General features: G+C 37.4%; 1 protein-coding gene across 7 annotated transcripts in view; it reads right to left on the reverse strand.

The window, feature by feature from the left end:
• MPP7 (MAGUK p55 scaffold protein 7) overlaps positions 1 to 24280 on the reverse strand; it is a 155633-nt gene that overhangs the window by 15972 nt on the left and 115381 nt on the right. For all 7 annotated transcript variants that reach the window (XR_008464750.1, XM_054190547.1, XM_054190549.1 and 4 more), the window contains 4 exons: positions 23062 to 23136; positions 22242 to 22438; positions 21654 to 21718; positions 2827 to 2997 (listed from right to left, as the gene is read on the reverse strand). Coding sequence is in view for 6 of the 7 variants with exons in the window: in XM_054190547.1 (XP_054046522.1) it covers positions 2827 to 2997; positions 21654 to 21718; positions 22242 to 22438; positions 23062 to 23136 (508 nt within the window). In the remaining variant the exon portion in view is untranslated. The remainder of the gene's footprint in view (positions 1 to 2826; positions 2998 to 21653; positions 21719 to 22241; positions 22439 to 23061; positions 23137 to 24280) is intronic.

Here is a 24280-nt window from a genome sequence, read left to right on the forward strand (position 1 = left end):
TGAAGAAAGACTTCAAGGATTTGTTGGCAGCCTGGGAACAGTAAGTTATCAAAAGACGACTGGTGACATGATACCAGATAATTTTGTTTTTAGCAGACTCATCATATTTATAACAACTAAAAGCACAGCAGAAGCATCTGTATCATTACCGCTTCAGATGATCTGTTATTTCAGCCCCAAGGATGTGCAGGATTTTACTGATGAACGTACATTTGCAGACAAGGTAAAATCTTCACAAACTAATACATCTAGCTGAACTTGAGACTAGTATATATCACACTACAGGGCGCTAAAAATTACTGTGTATGCAATTTGCGTTCTGTAAATTAGACTAGGCCAATTTAAAATGAAGCCAAAAGACATTTCCACTTTAAAGTTGTCAAACTCCCTCCCCCTAAAAAAGGGCAAAACAAACCCTACAAAAACCTTCCAAGAGTAAATTATACATTTAGGCCTAGCAAAACACAACAGACATTTAATGCCCCCACCAATTACAGCTATAAATGAATTATCTGTCCCTTTGTTTCCCGGTACTAATATCCCAATTATATTTGACGGATTATATTGAAGGCTGATACTGGCAGACAAAAAGCTTTTTAAATGTGTTCGCTTCTACTATACCTGTGTTGCTTAGCTCTGCTAGTTTTTCCACATTTTGCCCAAGACATTTTTATGGTATTGGCCAGACTTAAGCTGCTCTTAATATCCAGAGAAAAACATTAGAATTACTGAAGTCTGCAATAAATTTCTGAACTGCTTTTGTTACTGAAAAAGCACACTTTCTTCATTTGATTTATTACAACAAAAATCAAATGAAATCTCTAGGTATTCCTTAGATCAGACATATGCAATTTGTTATAAAAAGTCTACTTATCGCACTTTTGCGCTGCACTCTGTTGATGTAAGTGTAAAATCAACTCAACCATGTTATTACTTGTTGTATATAGCCCACAATCTCACAGTGATCACACTAGTAGGTGGCTGAATTTTAGTGCTTGAGAGTGACAAAACTGTTTATTAAAAACTAAATTTAATGTTCCCTTGGAATGAGTGATATAAAAACACAGCTACTCAACAGTTCGTAACAGTCCCTGATAGAGGGTCATATTTCTCTGCTCTGCTGCTTTCCGAATGGAGGAAACTTTACTAATGAAGCATCAACCTATGTGCTACTGCAAAAGAAACAATAAGCAATGAGACATTACTCATCGGTACTCCAATGGTTACCTTCAAAAAATTTAAGATCATGTACTTTCTCTTTTTTTAGGAAACTGAAGCAATGCATTTTGGTTAGATAATAAATTCTGTGGAGAACCCCCGGCAGCAACAGATTATAGAAGAGCAGAAAACTGACTAAGGAGGACATCTTGAGCCTTCTGCAGCTATGCTTACATCTGTTCTTGGCCTACAGAAGTCTGTCTCTCATCCACCTTCCTCTCTATTGCCTATTTACTTATTCTAACACGGTAGATGGCTTTGTTTCGTTCCACTGTCTTGGCTGACCAAAGGTATTTATTCTGTTCTTTTTTTTTTTCCTTTTTCAACATTGATATATTGATTGATCTCTAATAGCAGAACACCAAATTAATTCTTTTGAGTTTTAGTACCGCTTGATTGCCAGGTGCAGACTAGTAACCACGGCACCTACATTTTAATGTCATCTCCTTTTGTTTTAGCAAAGGCTTTAAACATGGTCTCCTAAGGCATCCTTATATGCAAGTTGGGACATCCTGTCTAGACGGATGGATAGGGGAAAAACTGGGTGGGCGATCATGTTCAAAGGGTTGGGGTTGTTGGTCTGTACTCTACTGGGCGACTGATTACAAGTGAAGTTCCTCAGGGCTCTGCCCTAAGGAACACACTCTGTTTAATATCTGCATCAGTAACTTGGAGGAGACCACAGAATGGGCCCTCATCAAGTTTGCAGGTGCCAAAATAGGTGATGCAAGTGACTTGCTCAAGGCCAGTGTTTCTATTCAGAGGGACCTTGATATGGTACAGGCATGGGCTGGCAGAACTTCGTGAAATTTGATGAGAACAAATACAAAGTCCTGCATCTGGGATAGACCAAGCCCCACGGCAGTACATGCTCGGTACTGACTGGCTGGGGAGCAGCCTGGATAAAAAAGACCTCGGGGTCCAGGTGGGCAGCGAACATGAGTCCACAGCACACGCTGGCAGCAACAAAGGCTAACAGAAGACTGGGCTGCATCAGCAGAGCCTAGCCTGTAAATAGAGGGAAATTATTCTTGCCCTTTACTCATCACTTGTTAGACCCTGTGAGCTTAGAGATATGGTTTAGTGATAGCTTTTGTCAGCGTTCAGTTGATGGTTGGACTCAACGATCTGAAAGGTCCCTTCCAACCTAGACAATTCTATGATTCTAGGATTCTGTGAATAGAATGGGCCCTGCACTACAAGATAGATGTTGATAAACCAGAGCAAAGCCAGCAGAGGGCCTCCAAGATGGTCGGGAGCTGAAGCACACGACCTGTGAGGAGAGACTGAGGGAACTGGGCTTGTCTAGCTCACAGAAGAGATGGCTTCAGGGGGACATACCAGCACCCCTCCGATACCCGTTGAGAAGATGGAGGCCACCTCTTTACTGAGGCGTGTGGTGGGAAGACAAGATAAGATGCGGTGGGAAGACAGGTTCACAAAGTTGTCATCAGCAATCTGCTCTGAATTCTGTGTTAAGCCTGTTGAGTGGGAGGCTGGACCAGGTGACCTCCTGAGATCCCTCTCAATCGAAATGATTTTGTGGTAAGCACTGCGCTAATAGCAGTCCTCTGTTTTACCCGTTCAAAAATAAAGAAAACAACTTACCAACCAAAACTACAAGCCTGTATTTGTCATTAGGTTGTCGTCTATATTTTGCAACTTCTTCATATGTTGGGATATCTGCTGTATCATACTGATCACTCTTCTTGCATTCATACATAGATTTGTTTGTTTTTTTATCTTTTCTGCTAAGACGAAAACTTCTTCTAAAACCAGCTGCAATAAGAACAGGATTTTTTCAAAGTAAGAAAATAAGTCGTCTCAAAGTATTTGAAAACAGTCTCTTCCAAACATTTGAGGACTGGTGCATGGAATAAAAAAATAGATTGTGTGTTTAATAAGCCAGGTCATTAGAACAATATTTTCCCACAGTTTTAAACTATACCAGGTGCCTATTTAAACTGCAAAATTAAGATTATCAATAAAATTATAACAGTAGCAACAACAAACTATAAAATATAATAACAATAAGTTGTTAACATATTTAGTTAATTCAAGTGTCTTATACATTAGTTTATATACACACAAGAAATTCATGCAGCCTGGACTCTCATACCACACTTAATGCATTTCTATTAAATCATCACGGCACACAGACATCAAATACAACATATGGCAGAAACACATCCGGTGTTGAAAGGGTTAATGAGAATTAACTCCTTGAGCAATTTTTTTTTTCTTAGCTCCATGCTGGTAGCATAAAAAAGTACACAAAACCATTCCTGAAGATGTTTAAAAGTAAAACCAAACACTGTTAGTTAAATTCCAAACCACCATGAAACATCTTAGACAATACAGTACCCATATTACGGATATGTCAGCATGAAATTAAAAGTTAATATTCCTATTAAATTTGCGTTTACAACTGCATCAACAGTGTGAATTCTACAGTGCCTACTAGAAGACTGGAAATTTCACCCAGCTTTTAAGTACTATGAAAGAGATAATCATAGGCATTTTCAAGCAGAATAGCACAAAAAACCCCCTTCTACGCTATATGTTAAAAACCAGTTTACTCCTCTGTTAATGATTACTTTACAGTTTTTCAAATAAACCCTCTACATTGCATTATATTACATTTTACTGGTATCTCTATGGCACCACTTTTGTTCTAGAAGGAGCTACAGGAAGGACTGCATAGAAGGACTGCAAAGCTTATTTCATTATTTAGGGGAAATAAAGTAAAACACAAACCACACTTTAAATACTGGAAAAATCCCAACACCCTTTTTTTTTCCCCCCAGAACATTTCATAGGACAGTAAACACGTGTAAACTTTTAGTGACCCCAGATTTTTCAGCAATATGTTTTCATAAACTTGTAAAAGCACTTATGTTTAGGTGTTTGAGAAGTAATCACATTACAATTTTTTCTTCAAACATAGTACCTGGCAAATTCAAGACTCAGTTCTGCAAATATTTATAACCAGATCTGAAGTGAAATCCTGTAAGGCTTAGTTACAGGCTTAGCATTTTGCACACACACAGTTCCACTTAGCATAAATCCTTGCAGAACCTGGATCACAGAGGATGTTAACCAAGTTATTTTACTGGTGTGAGCCCCTATACCTATGGGAATCTACAACACATGCAGACAAGCAAAAAGGGAAGAAAAATTTGAGAATACAGTGATGTTGACCTATTCACATTCAAAATATGACCAAGTAAAATGAAAGTCAATGAGAAAGGTGAAGAGCTGGCATCCTCAAACCAGGATAACAGAAAAGGATGGTGACATTTCCATTCTCCAATGAGAAGGACACGGACTGAGACAGAAAAGGGACCAAAATATGCGATATGAAAACATAACGAAATAATCCGAGTTATGTTATTATTTAACGAACACTAACACTGAGGTGACTGCAGCCAGGAAAGCCCTGACAGAGCGCCGACAGCTGTGAGCGCACGCACTCAAGGGAGGGCCCAGGAGATCTTCTCTGCCCCAGGGTGAAGTCCATCATGACATGAGGATGATTTCTTGCTACATAACTACACCTAACCATATAGGCAGTTATATAAAGAAAGGTTAAAAGTAACATTGGCAATACAGACACATGAAGTTTCCTGAAGCCTCATCTAAAAGGCTCCACATTTAAAAAAAAAAAAAAAAATCAGTTGCCCTAAAAGCAAGCTGAAAATGGCTCTGATTTTTTTTTCTGTATAATCATTTTATGGGGGGGAAAAAAAAAGAAAGAAAAAGAAAGAATAATTCTTCACCATCTGCTACTAAATGGTTTACAGAATAAAGAGCTTTGTCACAAAACCCAGAATCCACATATCTGGAAAAGGTAAAAAGTAAGGGTAGCGATCAAATGAAGCTAAACCAACCGTCTCCATTCCAGTTCGCTGTTGACCTTACAAATACCAAGAGCTCTGGGCCTCTGCGTAGCTGTCTCAGAGCAACATTACCAACAGCTTTTTAACCTCAGCTTACATGTCCAACTGCGGAATCTTTAGGAAAAATATCCTTTCTGCAAAATCTTCATACGAATTTAATCTCTGGTGTTGCGTTTTAGTAAGACCAATTGTAACTTGTTCCTCTTTTCTCCATCCATTTTATTCAGATTTCATTACCAAACTACCCTGCGGTGGGTTATTTAAGAATTTTCATTCCTTATTCTCTCAAAAGAGGAAAAAAACCCCGGATTTTTTTTTTTTTTAATCAAATAGGAGAAAATCTTTTGGTGCTGTCTTCAGGCTGATTCATCGCTTGTCACTTTCATAGGCTGCATATAAAGCATCACAAAGACTCGGGTGATGCAGTTCCACTGCTAACATGGGTCTCCTTGATTAAAACAGTTGATATTTCTGTGACTGAAACCCACTGGTCAAATGAAAATAGTAATATTGTCCTGTATATTAAGATGGTTCAACAACAAGTTCACCTAGGACTTGGACATTACAGAAAAGCTATTATATTAATTAAAAAGAACAAACACACACGTGAGCCAGAGATAACGAAGCAGATCTCCAGTGCGGCTGATCTCTCTGCAGTGTGCTGGTGAAGACGCTCTGTAAAACTACCGAATATTAAAAACCTGTGATGCGCTGATTGCTGTGCCACTTTAAGACTATTGTGAATCTGAAAGTTGTTTTAACTGTTCCTCCCAGCACATCTGAATAGCCCTACAGGGAAACCCAAGAAAGCTTGCTTTTAGCAGCTTTCAAAACCAAGGAAAACGTAGAGTACAGAGAGAAAGGATGAGACTGTTTCAAATATATCCAACATTTTTATGACAGCGCTACTGCATTCCTGGAAACATGATTCTCCCTCTCTCACATCTGCCATTATATATCCTCGCATATGCAGCTTAACTTTACTACCTTCAGAAGCTATTTCATAAAGAAGCATTAATAAATATTTTTTACTGAACTCTGCATTTATAATTGCACTATAAGTTGGGCAGCTATGACTGTGCAAGAAGATTAAGCTGAACTGAAAGAACATCATACTTGCAAGGAGTAAAAACATCTATGAACAAGTAAAAATATTCTATTAATGCCTGTATATTTTACAGTTTAGAAAAGATAAAAATAAACTTCATATATTTAAATTAACAATAAAGCATTATTAAAAATATAGTGAAAATCACAATGGAAAAACAAAACCAATACTGATATGCAACAGAAAAGTAAAATTTCTATAAAACGATTAGGCTTGAAAGTAAATTCCTATAAAGAACAAAGGGGAAAAGCACTGCTTGCCCAGAATATTTGATAATATAAACCTCAATGAATATGAAAGCAGCTGCAGGCTATACTGTCTGTGGAATATGGATATCAGCAGAGATTAACCTGTTGCCAAGTATGCAGACTATAAAATAAAAGGGGGAAATTCTGCCACAAAAGCAACATAAAATTCTGAACATTGAGAAGCTTGCACCAGCTCCCTGGGTTCAGCTACATGACTAGAAGCCTACTGAACATGCAAACCCATAAACTACTGCTGGAATGTAACAGTTTGGTGAAATAAGAACAGCCACTGGGAAGAAAATATGAAGAACAAATGTTCTCAAACTACAAATATCTGCAAACCTCGTAACACTTCTCAACATGAAATAAAAATCAAAGGCTGCTACTAATAAACTTGATTAAGGCCCAACAACAATCCAAGAGAACCTACTTACATCTCTAAGAAAAAGAATAAAAAAAAAACCTAGCAGAAAAGTGTGATTATTCTTTTGACCACTAGCAATATACAGTTGGTCATCTTGGAACAACACCCTTACGTTTACACAGAGAAATCCACTTGGACCTCACCAAGAAATCCAAACTGAAAACAGGCAATGCATCGACCTGTCTCTCCTAAAATATTTTAAAGGATGCTGATGTAAAAAGCTGTGCTTATTTAGATTTAATTATATAGTTCTAAAGAAGAAGTGAACAAAAGATTGCAACTATGTTGTGAGAATTTAGATCCAAATATATTCATGAAAGTAGGAAGGTAATTTCTCAAATTCAGAGAAATTACACTAGCAGGAAATGTTATAATTTAAACTCACCTATGCTTCATGAATTCACCAGTAAGGCTCCAGATTGCTATAAAGCACTTACACACGCTTTTGTTAATTTTCATTCATTAAAACAAGTGCTTAAGTATGTGTTCAAATTATGTATATTCTTTGCTGAATTTAGTCTCATCTTAAAGAACAGAAATCTCATAGTGAAAAAATGCTGTTTATGTCTAAATGCATTTGCAAGTACTATTTGTATTCATATTACTGACAAAAGCAAGTTTGGTACCATAGTCATTATCTAGGTTTGTATGAACACAATATTTTTTGTAGATATTTCTGGATTTTTCTTTCCCCCAAAATATTGGGATTTTTTATACTGGCTCATAGGCCGAGTATTTCTATTGTTACAGAGGAACTGCACAAACACAGAGCAGACTTCTTACTCTGCTTGCTTCTGGACTGATTCCCAGCTTGCACATTTAGACAGGGTTAATAAAAATTTAGATTATGTCTGGATTTTTAAGACAAAATTGAGAATAGTAAACAGATGATATTCATCTATATTTACTGTATGTTCATAAAGGTTCAAGTAATGTAACTAGAATTTAAGCTTGGCAAAGGCAAACTCCTAATGTTCTCTCCAGCAATTCCTCAGGAAATTACTGCAGAAACATACAATACTACACTGTGACTTAAATATTAGAATTTGGTGAAAAATCATGAAATTTATCTGAGTCACTTCAGAGGGGAGGGTTCAATTTAATAGCAGCATAACCTTGGACATACAAGATCCGACCCCAGATGGTACAGACATTCTGCTTTCTGAAAGCTGCCTCTTCTGTTGCTCTTCATGACCACCCTGTGTGTGTCTAAAGTGCATATGCTTGCAGAGACGGTCAGATGTTCACAGAATATCCTGGTTCACAGATTGAAATGCCAACAAATACAGAGCCATAAAATAGACTGAAAATTCATGAATTGATATCGGAATTGGTGTAGTTCACTTGATGTGATTACATACTAACAAAAGCAGCATGAAACATGACTTGGTCATTTTGATTTTAGGAAGTAACCGGTGTATCCATACTTATGAAAAACGTTTCTAGAATGGACACACACGAATGATTGACCACACTCCAACTTACCTTATACTAACTGCTCATATGTGTGAATACAACCTGCTGTAAATGCAAGGTAATACAGGTCAGCTTCTTCACCAATGGTTAAGCTAATTCAGACTCCCTTTGCTCTTGTAACAGCTTACAACATATAGACAGGCATTTAGTGGGGTGTCACTAAAACACCCTGAACTTTTTGGTGTGACCCAAGCCCTACAGCAACAATGTTTTAGGTTTTCTTTCCAGTGTAGTATGTTTAATCAAGACTTTGTGTTTTAACAATGAAGAGACTTGCCTAGAAATTCCTAGTTACTTAGTAATTAAGGACCGCCATAAATGCCTATCATCTTTGAAGAATATGCACAGTCAGAAAAATTGAGACGCTCAGGATTCACTCCAAAAAACAGTACTGCAAAACATTCAGAATAAGCTGTTTTCAAAAATCAGACATATTCGTTTTCCCACTTTCAAAAAAACAACAGGCAGGAAAAAAAAAGTATCTTTGAAGGCCCTTGGGATTGAAGGAATATATAGTCAGACCAGTGGAAAAGAGAGAGGCCCCTCCCAAGCAGGAAGGTAGACTGCAGTAGTTAGATACGGTATTGGCTTCCCTGTACCTAACAGAGGGTTTATAAAGTGGCTTTGCCTAGGACTCCTTTGCCTTACAGATTATCCGAGTTTTGTATCTTGCACAGCACACAGGCAAGAGTTTTGTGTCCTCCCTGCAGCTAGTCGACAAGTTTTGTTCAGATTATTACACATTAGGCAGTGGCATTTGTCCAGCCCAGAAAGTTATTGCACAGCAGCTCGTTCCTTGAGAAAATACAACTGAAAAATAATTTAGGAGGAAAGCAACCCCAAGTGTATCTGAATAGGATTGGGCTCCTAATGTTTTGTGAAACAAGGAGACGCTGGAGTGCATGAGACAATCTGAATTACAAATCACTGTTTCCTGTTGCCACGTGCAAAAGAATGGTAACATCAGCTTTCAAAAGCCTACCTGCTTGATCTTAAGAAAGGATAATTTTTTATACATGATTCTTAGTGAAGGACTCAGGGGAACCTCTAATTTCTAAACCAAATAGCTGACTATTCACAACCAATGAATATACTTGCGTCCTTACCCCAAAACTGGCCCTAACCTTAGCCAATTCTTTTTTTCTCCCTGTTGTTCTGTCTTCTGACTCTCCTCTCTGACACCTCACTTCCAAAAGCCCAGACCCAGAATGAGAAGGCTGAAGGTACCGTCTCTGGACCGATGGCCACACTTCTCTGAGTGGAAGCTCTCAAGAGATAAACCATTACCTGCACTGTACAGCAGTACTCCAATAATTTTTGTAAAGTTTTGCGTAAGTAAACTACATTCCACCTTGATTTTTCATTCTTTGCATCTGGGACAGCAGTAGCTTCTTACACAAGAAATCTCCCTCCTGGGTGATCAAGCCTTTTTGGCAACTGTAGACCAAAACTGAAGTTTCACTGAAAGGGCTACGGCACCAAGAAAAGGTGGATTCTGTTTTGCCACGTTCATTCTGAAATAAAATATCAGCCCACTAAGATCTGATTGCAAAACCATGATCTTGAGAATTCACTCAATCTGTATTTGCAGAAAGAAAAAAAAGGATTGGGGGGGGGCGGGGGGGAAGGGGGGATGGGAAAAAAGATCTTTTCTGTTTCAAAAAGATTTGATAAGGAAAATGCCATTCATCTGGAATCACATCCAAAGTACTGTTTTCTAAGCACACTTCAATCTCTCAATACAATTACAGTTCAACATTAATTTAGTTGATTAACTAACAAAGGTAAGAAGTTTATTTTCAGCCTGATCAGATGACCGCTAGTTCCACAAATATGTGATGAAATTATACGACACTGAAGTCTTGGAAAGAGGTCAAAGTTCTTTCAGTCGTATAGTTTGTGTGTTCCTGGTGTAGTTTATATACCATGCTTTAAAACAGTATAGTGCAATATGAAAACCATCTCTAATTTACAGTACTGGTCTAGGGTGTTTCAGTGAGCCCAGTGGCTTGGATGCACTAAAGCACTTTGACATGTTTCTTCCCATTTCTCCTGTAGTAGGAGGATGAAAGCCTTGGGAAAAGGGCTGGTTGCCACAAAATCCGCTCCAGCCAGCCTTCAGCTGGCAGGAATTCTGGACAGTTTCAACTAAAATATTTTTACATCGCTTTTAAAATGGCACAAATTAAAAAGTTGAACCATATCACGGAACATTCACCTTTTTTAAATGTTACTTTTGTTTGAAATTTGGAATCTTGAAGCTGAATCCAAAGGACGCCTTCCCCTCCTCTTCCCCCCTCCCCGCAATGATGCATTGAGCTCAGACTAGCTTTAAAGCTAAATTTAAGCTATTGAGTTATTATGACTTATTTCGTTTTGTAATGTGGAAAAAGAATTGGTGCCTGCAAATTTGTTCTGTGCTCTCACTGAATCCTCCCACAATTGTTAGACAGATGCGTACAAAGAAAGAAAGTGTAAGCAAAACCTAGATAAAACCTTGAAAGTGTGTCTTTAAAGACTTACTCAAATGTTTCACAATACAGTAACCTTTTTGTTTCGTTAAACACATTGCTTACTTAATGTACTTTAAGAGTCAACACTTTCCCAAATTTATATATATTTTTTATTTTGACTTAAAAATCAAACCAGTATTTTAGTAGCTTATGTTTAACCAGATAAAGGCATACGCTACATAAACCCTTTATGTCAAATCCAATGAGCCATTTTTAAAACCTTAATATTCATGCTTTTCTCATGCAGAGTAAGGACATTTATATGCAGATTACCCCCAAAAGCAAAGTGGACACAGTAGTTCCAGGGAAAAGAAGCTGAAAGAAAGGAAGAAATTGTCTTTTGTAACCAATTGCTCACCTAGATAGGATCCACTGTTGTGACCAGCACACTCAGCATCTTCTGGACGAAGGGTAAAAGCATACAGAATAAGAGCCAAGAAATAAAGCAGAACAGTTAGAAGCCCAGCAAAAAATACAGAAGAAATTACTTAAAAAATGTCAACTGTACAAAGCATAGCATTAAAAAGCCTTCAATAAGCCATTTTCTTAAAAACATAAAACAACATTTATTGTTTTATATTTTAGCTGGAGATATTCTGGAATTTTGCAGCATGCACACTGATCTTTTTACCTTTTCAAGCAAAAATTGTGATGACAGCAAACATTCTAAAAAGAATTCTAACACTGTATTATTCACACTTTATCAGTTAATAGAAAATACGATGACGCTTAAAAGAAAGCAAAACGTATTTGATGTAAATCAAGCTTTTTTCTTAAATTATACATTATCAGACTTAAGATTTAAGTTTTGGCTCAGTGGATTAGACAGAAAGGTTTTTGATCAAAAACACATCCTCTCATTTGATATAAAATAGCTATAATGTATATTTTTACATGCCAGAGGCCCTTTGATCAAAAATATGAGCTACAATTTCTAATGCCTTTATAAACAAAGGCCTCTTAAGTAAAAAAAAAAAAAAATTAGAAGAGATCAGCTGCTATTACTTTAACATATGCTGCAAGCATAACAGTAACCGGCTACACTCAGAGGGAAAACAGTAAGGATGATACTACATGGGTGAACTTTCAGCCATCTCAGAGAAATACTTCATCAGTATTAATTAGAAACGCAAGACCTCTCATGGCCATGTAATTAAGTCGGAACAATCTCCTTCCAACCCAGCCCACCCAAGTTTTGCTAATATTATTTTATGATACTACTTTTCTATACATGTCTTCTAAAAGTTCAAGAGAGAGAGAGAGAAAGCAGTTTAAAACAATAGCTCAAATTACTGATCTTTACATGAAGCAACTAGGAATATTCCAGTACTTTTATCTGCTTTTAAAAAATGATTGAACGCATTTGGTGGCAATATAAAAGCATTATATGTATAACATGTCTTAGAAACGTTGGACTATATTCAATTTAATTCTAAACACATGTTCTCTAAATAAAATTATTGGGCTATGCAGGGAAACTTTTGTACATGTACCTTCAATTTCCTCTGAGAAGCACAAAGGAAAAATAGGAAAGGAAATCATTAAATGGAGTGAAAACATAACTTAAGAAGGAAAAGTTAAATCGAAGAAGAAAAATGCACCTACCACACTCAACCGCTTCCTCATCTTAGAACAGCCAAAAAAACAAAGTATTATTGTTTAATACTTCATAAATAGGAAAAAATTTAGCTATGTAAGCTACTCTAAAATCCTCTTGATAGCACCTATTATATTGAGGCATATACCAACATACCAGCACTGAATTTAACTTACATGTTTAACTACACTCAGTTAGAAAAGGACCTAAAAGACATTGAAATATTATGTTCACTTAAAATTTCCGATAGGAGATTCTTTCACTATTCATTTGGTAGTAATGACCTTTCCCAGTTTTCACGGAAGATCTCTTTGATATTAAAGGCAAAGTTTATTAATTCCATTTAATCAGTCTTAACTTAGAATTTCTAAGAATCACTACCACGAACACGATCTCAGTATTTTTCTGCACTTACAGTAACAGCTGCTACTGCCCTTGGAGCTGGGTTTTGGAGAGGTTTTTGAATTTTTTTTGAATGTCTATACTTGTAGCTGAAAAAATGATGAAAGCATTTATACACTCTTGTCATTTTTTCTCTGACACTATCCTAATATAACAGATCTACCCAAGACTTTCTGTTTACCTCTAGTAAGTCAGTAAATTTCTGCGTCCTTGATAGTGGAAAACATACAGTTTTACAATCATCTTTGGGCTTTTACAGAAAAGCGAGATATATATAATGAATTTTTGTTCACAGATATTATATACTAACGTCTAGATTTATATAGAGATTTTACAACCTACATCTCATTCAAATTTCCTTTGGAATCTGGATAAATATGCCTAAAATATAAATATTTCAAAGAGTTTCCATGAAGCATGTCTTTCCTCGGAATGTGGAGAAATTATTCAAGAGATATTTTACAATCTTTCACGCGTAACTGATGCACCAAACAAAGGCGAGGTCAAAACCCTCCTGCCTATCTCATTACACGGAAGAGCTTTTCCCATTTCATGCCATGAAATGGAGACAAGAGTCTTTTCTGCCAGGGGAAGAATACTGTTTTGCAGAACTGTTTCTTGGTATCTTTTTTCTTGAGGACTTATATTTTAAAATACTAATTTGGAAGACTTCTCTGAATCCTATTTAAAGTTTATTTCTACACTCGAGGTGACCATAGGGTTTTAGTAGGCTGGAAAGACCTCTAAGGTGAGCACTGCTTGGTTGACCACATCTGGTGCCTTAAAAAAGCGCCGACAGTTTTGTGAGTTGAGAGTGAAAGTGTTGGATCCTTTTTCCTCTCCTGACCTTAAAAGCTCCGAATTCTTGAAGTGACAAACGCCCTGAAGCTGGACCCAGAATGGCGGGCTGGCTTCCAGGTACTATTTCTTTCTCCTTCTCTGTGCTGAGAGACCTCTTACGCTTCCTGATATGTATGACAAGTTTTTCTATGACTTTCAATAGGCTGCAAAAACGTCAATACAACTAGAAAGTCTCCTGAATTCAACAGTTATTTGACTTAACTAGTGACTGTGCGTTTTGAAGTATTCTATTTAGTATTTTATCATTAGAAACAGACATGTCCTCATCTATGAACATGAAAGGCTGGACCAGGAGAAAAAGACGTCTGTATATACACACAGGTATACACTCACTCAGCCCTGACCACCGCAGACCTTCGGAGGAGACCTGCGAGTATGGGACGGTGGAGCTACAGCAGCAGGGCTGAGAACAGCTGAAGGCAATGCAGGCTTCTGGGCTACCCCTGCTAGGAAAGGAAACGGTCTTATCCATCCATGCTATAAATTAAAGAGGTTAGGATTCCCAAGTGAGCCAGCTGATGCCAGAAAGCACAAGCCAAAATGTCTACAAGCTGAGGTTTAATGCTGAGATAAAGTGAAGGCGTTTTGAACTTTTTGAGTTTTGTTAAAAATGTTCTTTCTTAATACTGCTCTGGCTTTCTTTGGCTACTCCTAAGCTCGAACATAACAGTCTGTAATGAAAAGATGTGGGAAATCAGTGGATCTTCAACGCTTCATGGAGCTACAAAACAGTCATCAACATGCAGATCCCAAATTTGAACTTGACCAGGAATTTTAGCAGGGCTATTACCTATACTTTGTAAAGTCAGAGGTTATTTGCCAGGAAACTTCGTATTGTGATTTACGGCTAATCCAGCTCTGTGTGTCTGAGGCAGTTATACACACGCAGCAGATCTGTGCAGATAAATGCCTGAAGTTTGGAAGTTTAGAGACATGAAAAGTTTGGGTTGATCTGAGGCTAAATTAAAGTGGAGTGAGAAAGGAAACAGAAGTGTTTATCTGAAAGGAACAAATAACAGACTAAAAGAAGACAGAGAGTAAAGAGGAGGAAATCTGGTGGGAAGCAGGAAAATAAAAGCAGTGACAAAATGAAAAAAAGCCATAAGGCAACATGGAACAAATAAAACACTGAGAAAAGAAATATGATTAAATAAATGCTGTGTGATAAGAAGGGAGAGGAAGTTACAAAAAAAATAGTCACGGAACAGGCTCATGAAAAAACAACAACAAAGCAGTACCAAGACAGAAATGGGAAAAAGAAATAGGAAACACAAGCGCAACGGAAGTTAGGAAGTAGGTGTTTTTATTCATTTTAGAAATATTTCAGTGTAGCCAATACGCTAAACTATAACAACGCAAAACAGTATCACATACACTGTATTTCTGTATGTATTTTAACTTAAATATATTTGGATTTGATTGTGGGGGCCTCACCTAAATTATATTGCTTATGAAGCTCAAAACAAGTGCTACTCCAGGAACTTCCTCAACTCTTTACAACAGCCCAGCACCAGGTTAAAATCTTTAACTTTTGCTGACTTTGTTTCAACAATATTTCCATCAAAGAACCTTATGCCAATGTAAAATTAGATCCAACAGCTCTGTTCTAGTTTCTTATGACAAGCAAGTTACATTATCCCTTAAATTCTACTTCACTCTAGTAAGCAAGAAATGGTGATGTACAACAATCTGTGTTACAGTGAATATTAAACACTCCTGATTTTTTATTGATGGAACAGCCCCACATAGCAATTGACATTTATGCTGTTTTCCAGGTTTTTTATCTTATAGGATTTTGTAGATCAAATGAAACATATACGTTCATGCTACAAGAAATTTAAGGTGATCTAATTTCATCCCCTGTCAATATCCTCAGATAACAGTATCTCTACCAAGATAATTTGGAAAATGAAGGATAGTCTTGCGGTGAAGGACAGAGCAAGAGTTTATGAGATCCATTTCCACTTCTGTCTCATGTGACCTTGACTCAAATGTCATCCAGCTTCAGGTTTCCTTAATTTCTCTGTGGTAGCAGAAGTTAGTATTTGTAAGGACAGGAGACTTCTGAACAAAGATGCTAATGTGCTAATTTAACTTTACAGGTCTATTTATTTTTTGTTTTCACTCATAACTACCTGCAGGTGGGCAATCAAGTTTCATATGAACACAGAAAAATACTGAGAAGAAAGGCAGAGTTAAGACTGTGCAGCAATTATAACAAGCAAGAGTCCTGCTATACATTTATCCTAAATCTTTGGTCTTCAAATACAAGTGGTACAAAGCATTCATTCTTTTCGCCTGTTTAAATTCTTTTGTTGGCAGAACACGATCTTCAATTCACAAGACACTCATCTATGGATAAACTGGGTTACATCTTGTTTGAATGAACACCATTTGGCTGCAGTTAAATATTTCCTCTTGCTCATACAATGCCAATCACATATGGTAAATCAAAATTGAAAGTAAAATGGGTTTTAAGCCCTAGAAAAACTATATGATGATGGCTTTGCCACAGTAAGTATTTACATTTAGGATTAAATACACAGAACAAATGTATTTTCAAGGAAAAGACATCTCTGAACAGCTCTGTCATAAATGCTACATACATATACATATTTATATATAACTATACACGCAGGGTATGGATATACACATACACATATGCACGCGCTGCACAAGTTAACAGAAGTTACAGGCTATGCTAGTATAAAATATAAAGTTACAAGTAATTTTCATACCAGAGACAACACATATATAACATAAGAATAAACACAGTAACCACTGTGAAAGCAAAATTATGCTGAAGGAATATAATGTCTTGGCAGATTGTTGTAGCTCACAACAACTGCAGAACCGTAAGTTATTTGGTTGTTATTCAAAGAAATTTACTTTTTTTTTTTTCCTCAAAAAAATAGGCAATCAGTGTTTTATCTACAAATTACAGTAAGCTACAAATGCAAGAATGACCACGTTTGTTGGCAGTGACTATTACAGTCAGAGCATGAGTAGTCTTTGTATTCAAGTTAACAGACTGGGAACTATTAAACAAATGAATTCTTCCCTGTACTGAGTCTAGGTGCAGTCCTGTAGCCAGGATGCAGTGACAGAAGAACTCACAGAGCTAACTCTGTGCCCAAAGTTGTGCCCAAGCTAAGATGACCTCCTAAAGGCGGGAAAGCTGTTAAGTATTATCGAGGAATACCAGGTAAGCAGGTTTCTGCGGAGCTGGCATCAGCCATGGCTCACAGCTCAGACACACCAACGCTGTTTGCATGCAGCCAGGCGCACGTACTGTACCTCCCTCCGCATCCCACCGAGCTCCCGCGCACCCCGCGTCAGGTCACTGCACGTTCACCGTCCCAGCACGTGGAGGGTTAGTCCTACTCACACAATCTCATGCTTATTTATCCCTCTACTTTCATTCCATTTTCCTATTTTCTTTTCTATGCTGCTTTTTTCTATCATTTGTTCCCCAGTATAACTTTCCCGTAGTATTAATGCACAAGCAATACCGCTTTTTGCTGAAAAGTCATTGCTGTTAAGTATTGAGAATAATGCTGAAAATGCTTGAGAGGTTTGGTATCCCTCCATCATTTCGGCACTACCTCAGAGCCTGGGAAGTAACACTATCAATCTTGTCAGAAGGTCAGCGCATCTAACTTCCACTTATCTCATGCTTTTAAAACTTAACAAATATTAATGTTGAACTTAGTGAGGTTTTCTATCAATAATAAAAAGCCCAAAGCTGCCAGAGTTTATATTAGTAATTTTTGCATTCACCATTTCAAAATCTTTACCAAAACAAGTATGTTAATGTTTGATTTAAATGGAATCAAGAAACAACTGAACTATAGTGCAAATACTGTCTATAGTGATGCTCTTGCATAATACTGTTAATTGCGCTAATTTAATAATTTCAAAGCCCATTCTCTGTGGGGTTTTGCCTAAAGGGGTTTATGGACAGCTTTTGTCCATCTGTTCTTCCATTGCCCTTGTTGCAATACTTTCTCCTTTTCTTCATCCTCAATATGAAATTTCACTTCCCTGCTTTTGCCTTTATTTCTATATTCCTACTTTTCCTGGGTCTTCCTCTCGATGTAAAATCACCTCTTCTCAGCAAAGGGTTCATCTATATTACCAATTTCCTGTCACCTTACACCCAGGTACCATCAAACTATGCACCCTCTCCATTTTTAAGTGAAGTGTGATTTCACTTACCTTTCAATATGGAATGTACATTGTTTTGTCCTCTCCTCCAGTGTACACATGTTAAAGATTTTTCACTTTGGTGCAATGCAAGAAAGATTCTCTTACGTCTTTCAAGAAAATAGCTAAATTCTGGGAGAGGCATATGTATGTATCTTCCACAAAGCTAAAGTATTTACTTTTACTTATATTCACTTTACGCATAGACAAATGAAACAAGTTGACTTGGCTATTAAAGTGAAATATGAGTTGGCATTTCCATTATAAACTGATCCTTTTAATAGTTTAGAATTAGGTGGGGCTTCTGTTGTTTTCCATGCAAAGAATTCTTTCTAAAAAAGCTCCTTGGAAAATGTTCTCTACTCCCTTTCCTTGACATCTGTATACATACAAGCATGGTCAGCATCACCAAAAAAGCCCACTTTTTTTGCTTCCAAATTTATGACACACAAATATGTGTACAGATTAACAACTTTACACGACATGCACTGCTATGCTGAAAAGTATAAAAAATTCAAAACTGGAAATAGAAAGAAGGCTTCCCAAAAGTAATTCAGCTCCTTGCAGGTTTTGAAATATATTTAGTTATCAAAGCAAATCCCTATGGACATTGATGTTACTGTGAATACAGTTATTGACTATGTTTCAGGCAGCTCTTTTTTTAGATAAATACAACAGTCCTTCCCAGTTCCAGAACTGCCTTGAGAAGAGAGGAAAAAAAAGGTGGTAGCATACTTCTTTTTATGTTCTACAATTTTGACTCATTTTTAGATTAATTTTCAAGTAGAGGGACACTACTATCATGGAAGCCCACCCAAAAAATTACAGCTGACTGAAATTGTCTTGGTATCCAAGAAAATAGAGGATTTCTCCTTGATTCTCCCGATTAAAAGCAAAGGCAAGTACCCAGGTTTCTTCCTCCTTACAAAACACAGGATCTGTGGAATAAGTTGACTGAACAGAGCAGGCTGACATCCAGTGCTACTTACCATGTCTCAAGAAAGCTCCCTAGTGCAACTCCCAGTCCTGTCAGGAAAGGGACTTCTATTAGCAGCTCTGTTGAAGTCAACAGGTTTTCATCTTTGGGAAGCTATAAGAATATCAGGTGGCAAATTGCCCTTTCCCTCCAAACTGCTTAAGAAATTCAGGTCATATGATTGGATGGGATCAAGTGCAATAGCAAGCAACCTCTCAATATACATCTAGCTCAGGAAGATCTACAGAACATCAGTTTCCCCGCACAGTTACCCTTCCAAACACTGGAGAACCCTATATCAAGCTGAAGGGCTGTAGTACAGGATTAAAAAAGAATCAGACAAGATCAAGCATTACCAATTTCCCACCTCTTCCCACGGGAACTTGTTAAATAACACTTTAGAGGACAATAATCAGTGGGTCATACCTCACAACACAGAAAAGGCCTAAAAAAAATCAGACCCAGAAGTCCTTTACAATTTTCTGTTCTCTATGTCACCTTCCTTACACGTTTCCAATACTGGCAGTATGCTGTTTGTTCAGCTGAGCAATGCATGGTTTTCCAGCATCTCCCAATTTTGCCAAGGTGATTGCTCTGCATGAATACAGACACAGACTCCACATCTCACAGCTTTGCTGCTGTGCTTGGTAACATGAAAAAGCTGCCTAACTTCAGAAAGATCACAGGGGCATGGAGTTTCCCAGCTTACATGGAACCTTCTTGAAAAGCCAAGCAAATGGAAGGTTTTCCTGTGAGCAACTTGAGCAACATCCTAATCACAGCATTTTTTCTATAGCTGAATTCTCATCCTTATAATGCCTCCTCTGTGAAGGATCTGAATACCCTCCCAGCACTAAAAACATGTTCAGTCTGTGAATAAAGGGATGGACCTCTACTCAGACCAGCACTTCCCCTCTTTCCCTGGAAATCTGGCAGATGTAGCAGCAGATTGTCCTAAGACATGGGGAAGAGAGAAAATGACAATGCTATGTTACTCCGCAGTCTTTCCTCCTTCCAGCAGCACCACTGCCTTCTAGATAGTATTTAGCTGGACCTTGCTCTGTTTAAAGAAATTCTGAAAGAGAACAATAACAGGCATACTGCTTGCCCTTAAGGCTTTGTCATGTTTTAAAGGAAAGGGGAGGAAGAAAGGAACTCTTCTCCCTTGTTTAAGCTAGTTAAGGCAAAGTCAGTGGAGAGAGCAGAGACAACAACAATAGACCTCATACTGTGGGTCTTCTTGGGGTTGTAATTTTGGCAATTCCCAATCAAGTTCAGGCTGCCTATTTGGAAGCGTGAGATGCATCTTGTAAAACCTTTCACTTGAAGGTGACTAAAAAGATGCAGTTCATTACAAAAGGAATCATGCAGTTTTGTTGCAGCAGCTGATTTACCTCTTGAAAAGCACCAGTGCCACATTAATTGAAGGCTCTTGCTGAGGGTATTATCCAGATTCAAGAACAGTGGACAGAGAGAAATAGCTATACCCTGGGATCAGACACTTTTCCAAAACTGGGGCAGAGCAACTTGACCTAGAACCTAGAAAAACAACAGATTTACTACAAGCCGGAGGAGCTCCTCTTTGTTTCTAAGATCTATGTAAATTAGAAAAGCTATAGTGCAATCACGTAGTCTATTATTGTAATTACAAAGCTAATCAAGGGCTTTGGAGTTAACAATAGCATTAGGGCACGCAATCAAATAGTGAAATGGAATGAAAGATAGAAAATGCAGATTATTAGAAAACTAACAGTAATTGTCAAACTTCAGAACACAAAAGTCATAGCAAGGAGTTAGGAAAATTGCAACAGGAACCTTGGTGAGAAGTTTTAAAGCTAAAAGCATTTAGTTTTGCACTTAGTGTGCCAGCATCCATTGTATGCCATAGTACCCGTACGTTTTGTTTTAATGTTAGAGAATGAAAGATGGTTGGAAATTTCAGACCACTTTCTGAATATTTCTAGTTGAACTCACAAACATCTTTGCATTTAAGATTTAGATCCTACTGAAGCGTGATAGTTTCTTACATTGTACTCACTTTGTTATGATCTGTACAACTGAAAGAAATAACAGGTCAAGTAAAATATGCAATAATACTTAAAACAGATGTTGATGTAAATTCCAGTGGAAAGAAAATATTTGTTTCAATGTATGCACTTCCTTAGAGCTTATTTTTCTTATATTGTGCAACTACTGTATTTAAAAGCAGAGGCTATTAAGAATGAATTTGTTTTCAAAACCAGTAAGAAATGGTTCTGTGAAAGCCTGACAAAGAACTGAATGTCCTGACTTTTAAAAATTTGTGCTGCTTCATAGGACACAAAAAAAATCACCAAATCTACGGCGGTTAGAAGGGGAGACTACGCGACCTTTTATCTCACTCTCAATATAAATTTCACTGTATTGATGCATTCCAAATTATATAAACTCTTGGGCCAATTCTGTACTATTTCCTGTAATATTTCAACCTTTGAAATACTATATATCAAAACATTAATTGGGCTTGGTGCTTCAAAAACAAAGTCAGAGGGTTGGGAAAAAATGTTAGCTGCTTTTAAAGCTTCTAATTTCAGGTCTTATATTTATTTTCCTACCGATACAATGTGATCAAGAAGCTATTGTGCACAGGAGAAATGCATCCTGTAGTTACAGGGCTGAAACAAACTGCTATTTTATAAGGTTAGAGATCAAGAGTCTGATTTCTATTCCACGTTAACAAACTTACATGATTTTCTGTTGGAAATTTTCAGTGGCTGAATCTGCACTTCTGGTCTTCTTAGTGCAAATCTCCTATAAAATGGAAGGTGGTAGGGGAAAGACACAAACTCCTCAGTTTTCACTGCAAGTTTGGGATTAATAAACACTTAACATCAGGAGACTATTGCAATCCCGAAGATTTTACAAGAAATTAAGTTAAAACAATGCAATCTATTCACAATCTAAAAAAATTAAATCCTCAGCCTCAAATTTTTGTACCCTCTCCAAAACCTGCTGCAGTTCTTATTCCTGCATAGTACATCAGTGTGAATACAGATACTGATGTGCAATTTTCCATATGTTTTTTCTTTCAATCTGGATGAGTGTTATCCTATCAGTTTTTGTCATTATTAATTCTAGCCAGACAAATAAGGAAATCCAAAGTATTTCAGCAACACGTTTCCAAGTTCAGTTGTCTTGCTGCAAATGCAGGTTTATCATACCCATGTAAATCTATGAGCGCTACATGTGACAACTATGCTAACTTAACAACTCGGCAAATAAGTGTCTTCTCTTACTACAAAAAATAATGAAAATATGCTTCTCAGTAGCTCACCTCTCCTGGAAATGCTTTGAAGGGATCAAGCCTGCTCTGGGATTGGCATCACCTTCGTGTTTGGCCTGCCACCAGGTTGCATCATCCTGGCTCATGATCTGAAGGATATCTCCTTTTCTGAAAGCAAGTCCAGCTTCTTTGCAAGGAATTGCTTTATCCTCGTTAGGATCATAGTCAAATAGGGCTCTGATAAACATCTGAAACAAACCGTGGCTTATCTTTAGAATCAAAAAATTAAATGTAATCCAAAGGTATCTCCTTTTTTTGCTTTTACTGTTCAAAACCATTGAACTAAATAATGTAAAGCAATAAACATTTACTGCTGTAAAACATCCTTACGGACGTCTTAACATTAAAAGTTCATATGGGAATGTTAAATTCATTGCTTCTGCAACCACAATCCCAATGTAATAAAGGCTCTATGATCTGAGGCAAATAGGACTTTGAGGGTGAACAGCGTGCCCATATGGGGAACAAAAGAGAAGATACTTTCGAACCAAGGTTCTATCAAGTATCTTCTACCCAGTGTAAGATGGAAGAAAAGGAGTACTTGGAAGCAAGCCAGGAGTACTTGAAAGCAGAAGACTGAAGATTGCCTGGGTCAACTTCACATCTGTAGAGTTAGGGCTTAAGAACCCTGTTACACCCACTTGTAAATCCAGCACGTGAGTATTGATGTGTACAGTGCACTACACATTGTCACATTAGAAAAACCGAGTCCAGAAGCATAAATCACATTCTTGGTTCTGTTATCCAAGCAAACAATATATATTCTCAGCATAACAGTGACTGCAATAGCTTCTGAAATAGTCTTGCCTACCTTGCCTTCTTTCACTGGCATTTCTTCCTTCACACTAGGTATAATTTTAAACGTAATTGCTCCTTGAGACTGAGCCTGGTGAACATTTGAAAAGAAGATGCAGTGAGAATTAAGCTGTACATTTCAAAGAAATCTTAAAAAGAAAAGAAATTCAAATTAATTTAAAAATACTCAAATATAATGAATCTACCCTTTCCCAAGCACGATCCATAGAGTTTGACAGCTTCGCCATAAAAAACTTTGCATTGCAAAGATTAAAATACCCACTTGAAACACTCTGTTTTATTTGCTTCACTGGTGGGAAGAGATGGACTGTTAAAAACTGGGACCTGCATGTTTCAGAGGTCTCACTTCTGCACTGAAAACAGGAGCAAATGCTACAGCTAAAATGTGTGCATATCAGAAGCAACTGCTGGACTCCTGGCACTGTTTGGACACCCCTGGAAAAATCCAACTAACATTTCATTTTTCGAAAAAAAACCACGATAGAAAAATTCAAACAGGCTTGTGCCATATTTATCACATAAAACTTTTGGGGGGGATTTATTCTTTTGGCAACTTTAAGAAACTAGAAAAGAAAAACATTTTTGAATAGACTACGTGTACGAAATGGAAAAAAAGCCCTCCACTATAAATCTTAAAACAAGTTAGCCATCATCAACCACCTCATCCATTCATCGTTCCCTATATCCCACTTAAAGTGTGTCTGGCTGCATTTTACTTATTAACCACAATATATTCCCACTGCCTCAGTGACATTTTGCTATTGAAGGAAGTGCTAATCAGCTGGAGCCTCTGCTACTATTGCATGCAGCCGACAAGTTTCATAAAACTAGCAGAGTGCAACAGACAGCCAACGATTTAAGCAAAATGGAAACAGGCCTGTCCACTACCAAGCGAGACATACTTCTGCCGGCATGTCTGCGATCCAGGAGCTCACTGTTTGACAAGCAGCAGCCAAGTTCTTATTTCACCAGCCGTAGGACTGGAATCAATATTTCTGTTACTTTTGAAACAAGCTCTAACTAGCTTTTGATGTTTATATTGTACCTCGAGGAGGTAAATGGGGAAATTGTTCACACCTTTTCTAGCGCTATTGTGTTTCTAGAGATTTTTAAATATTAATTTCTGCAGGAAAATATGTTTCTGTAGGGAACAAAAAACCATAAAGCAAGTATGAATATCAGCAGGCTAACATTTGAAATGAATCATCTCAGTT

This window comes from Rissa tridactyla, chromosome 2 (assembly GCF_028500815.1).
Source record: "Rissa tridactyla isolate bRisTri1 chromosome 2, bRisTri1.patW.cur.20221130, whole genome shotgun sequence".
NCBI classification, from domain to species: Eukaryota; Metazoa; Chordata; class Aves; order Charadriiformes; family Laridae; genus Rissa; species Rissa tridactyla.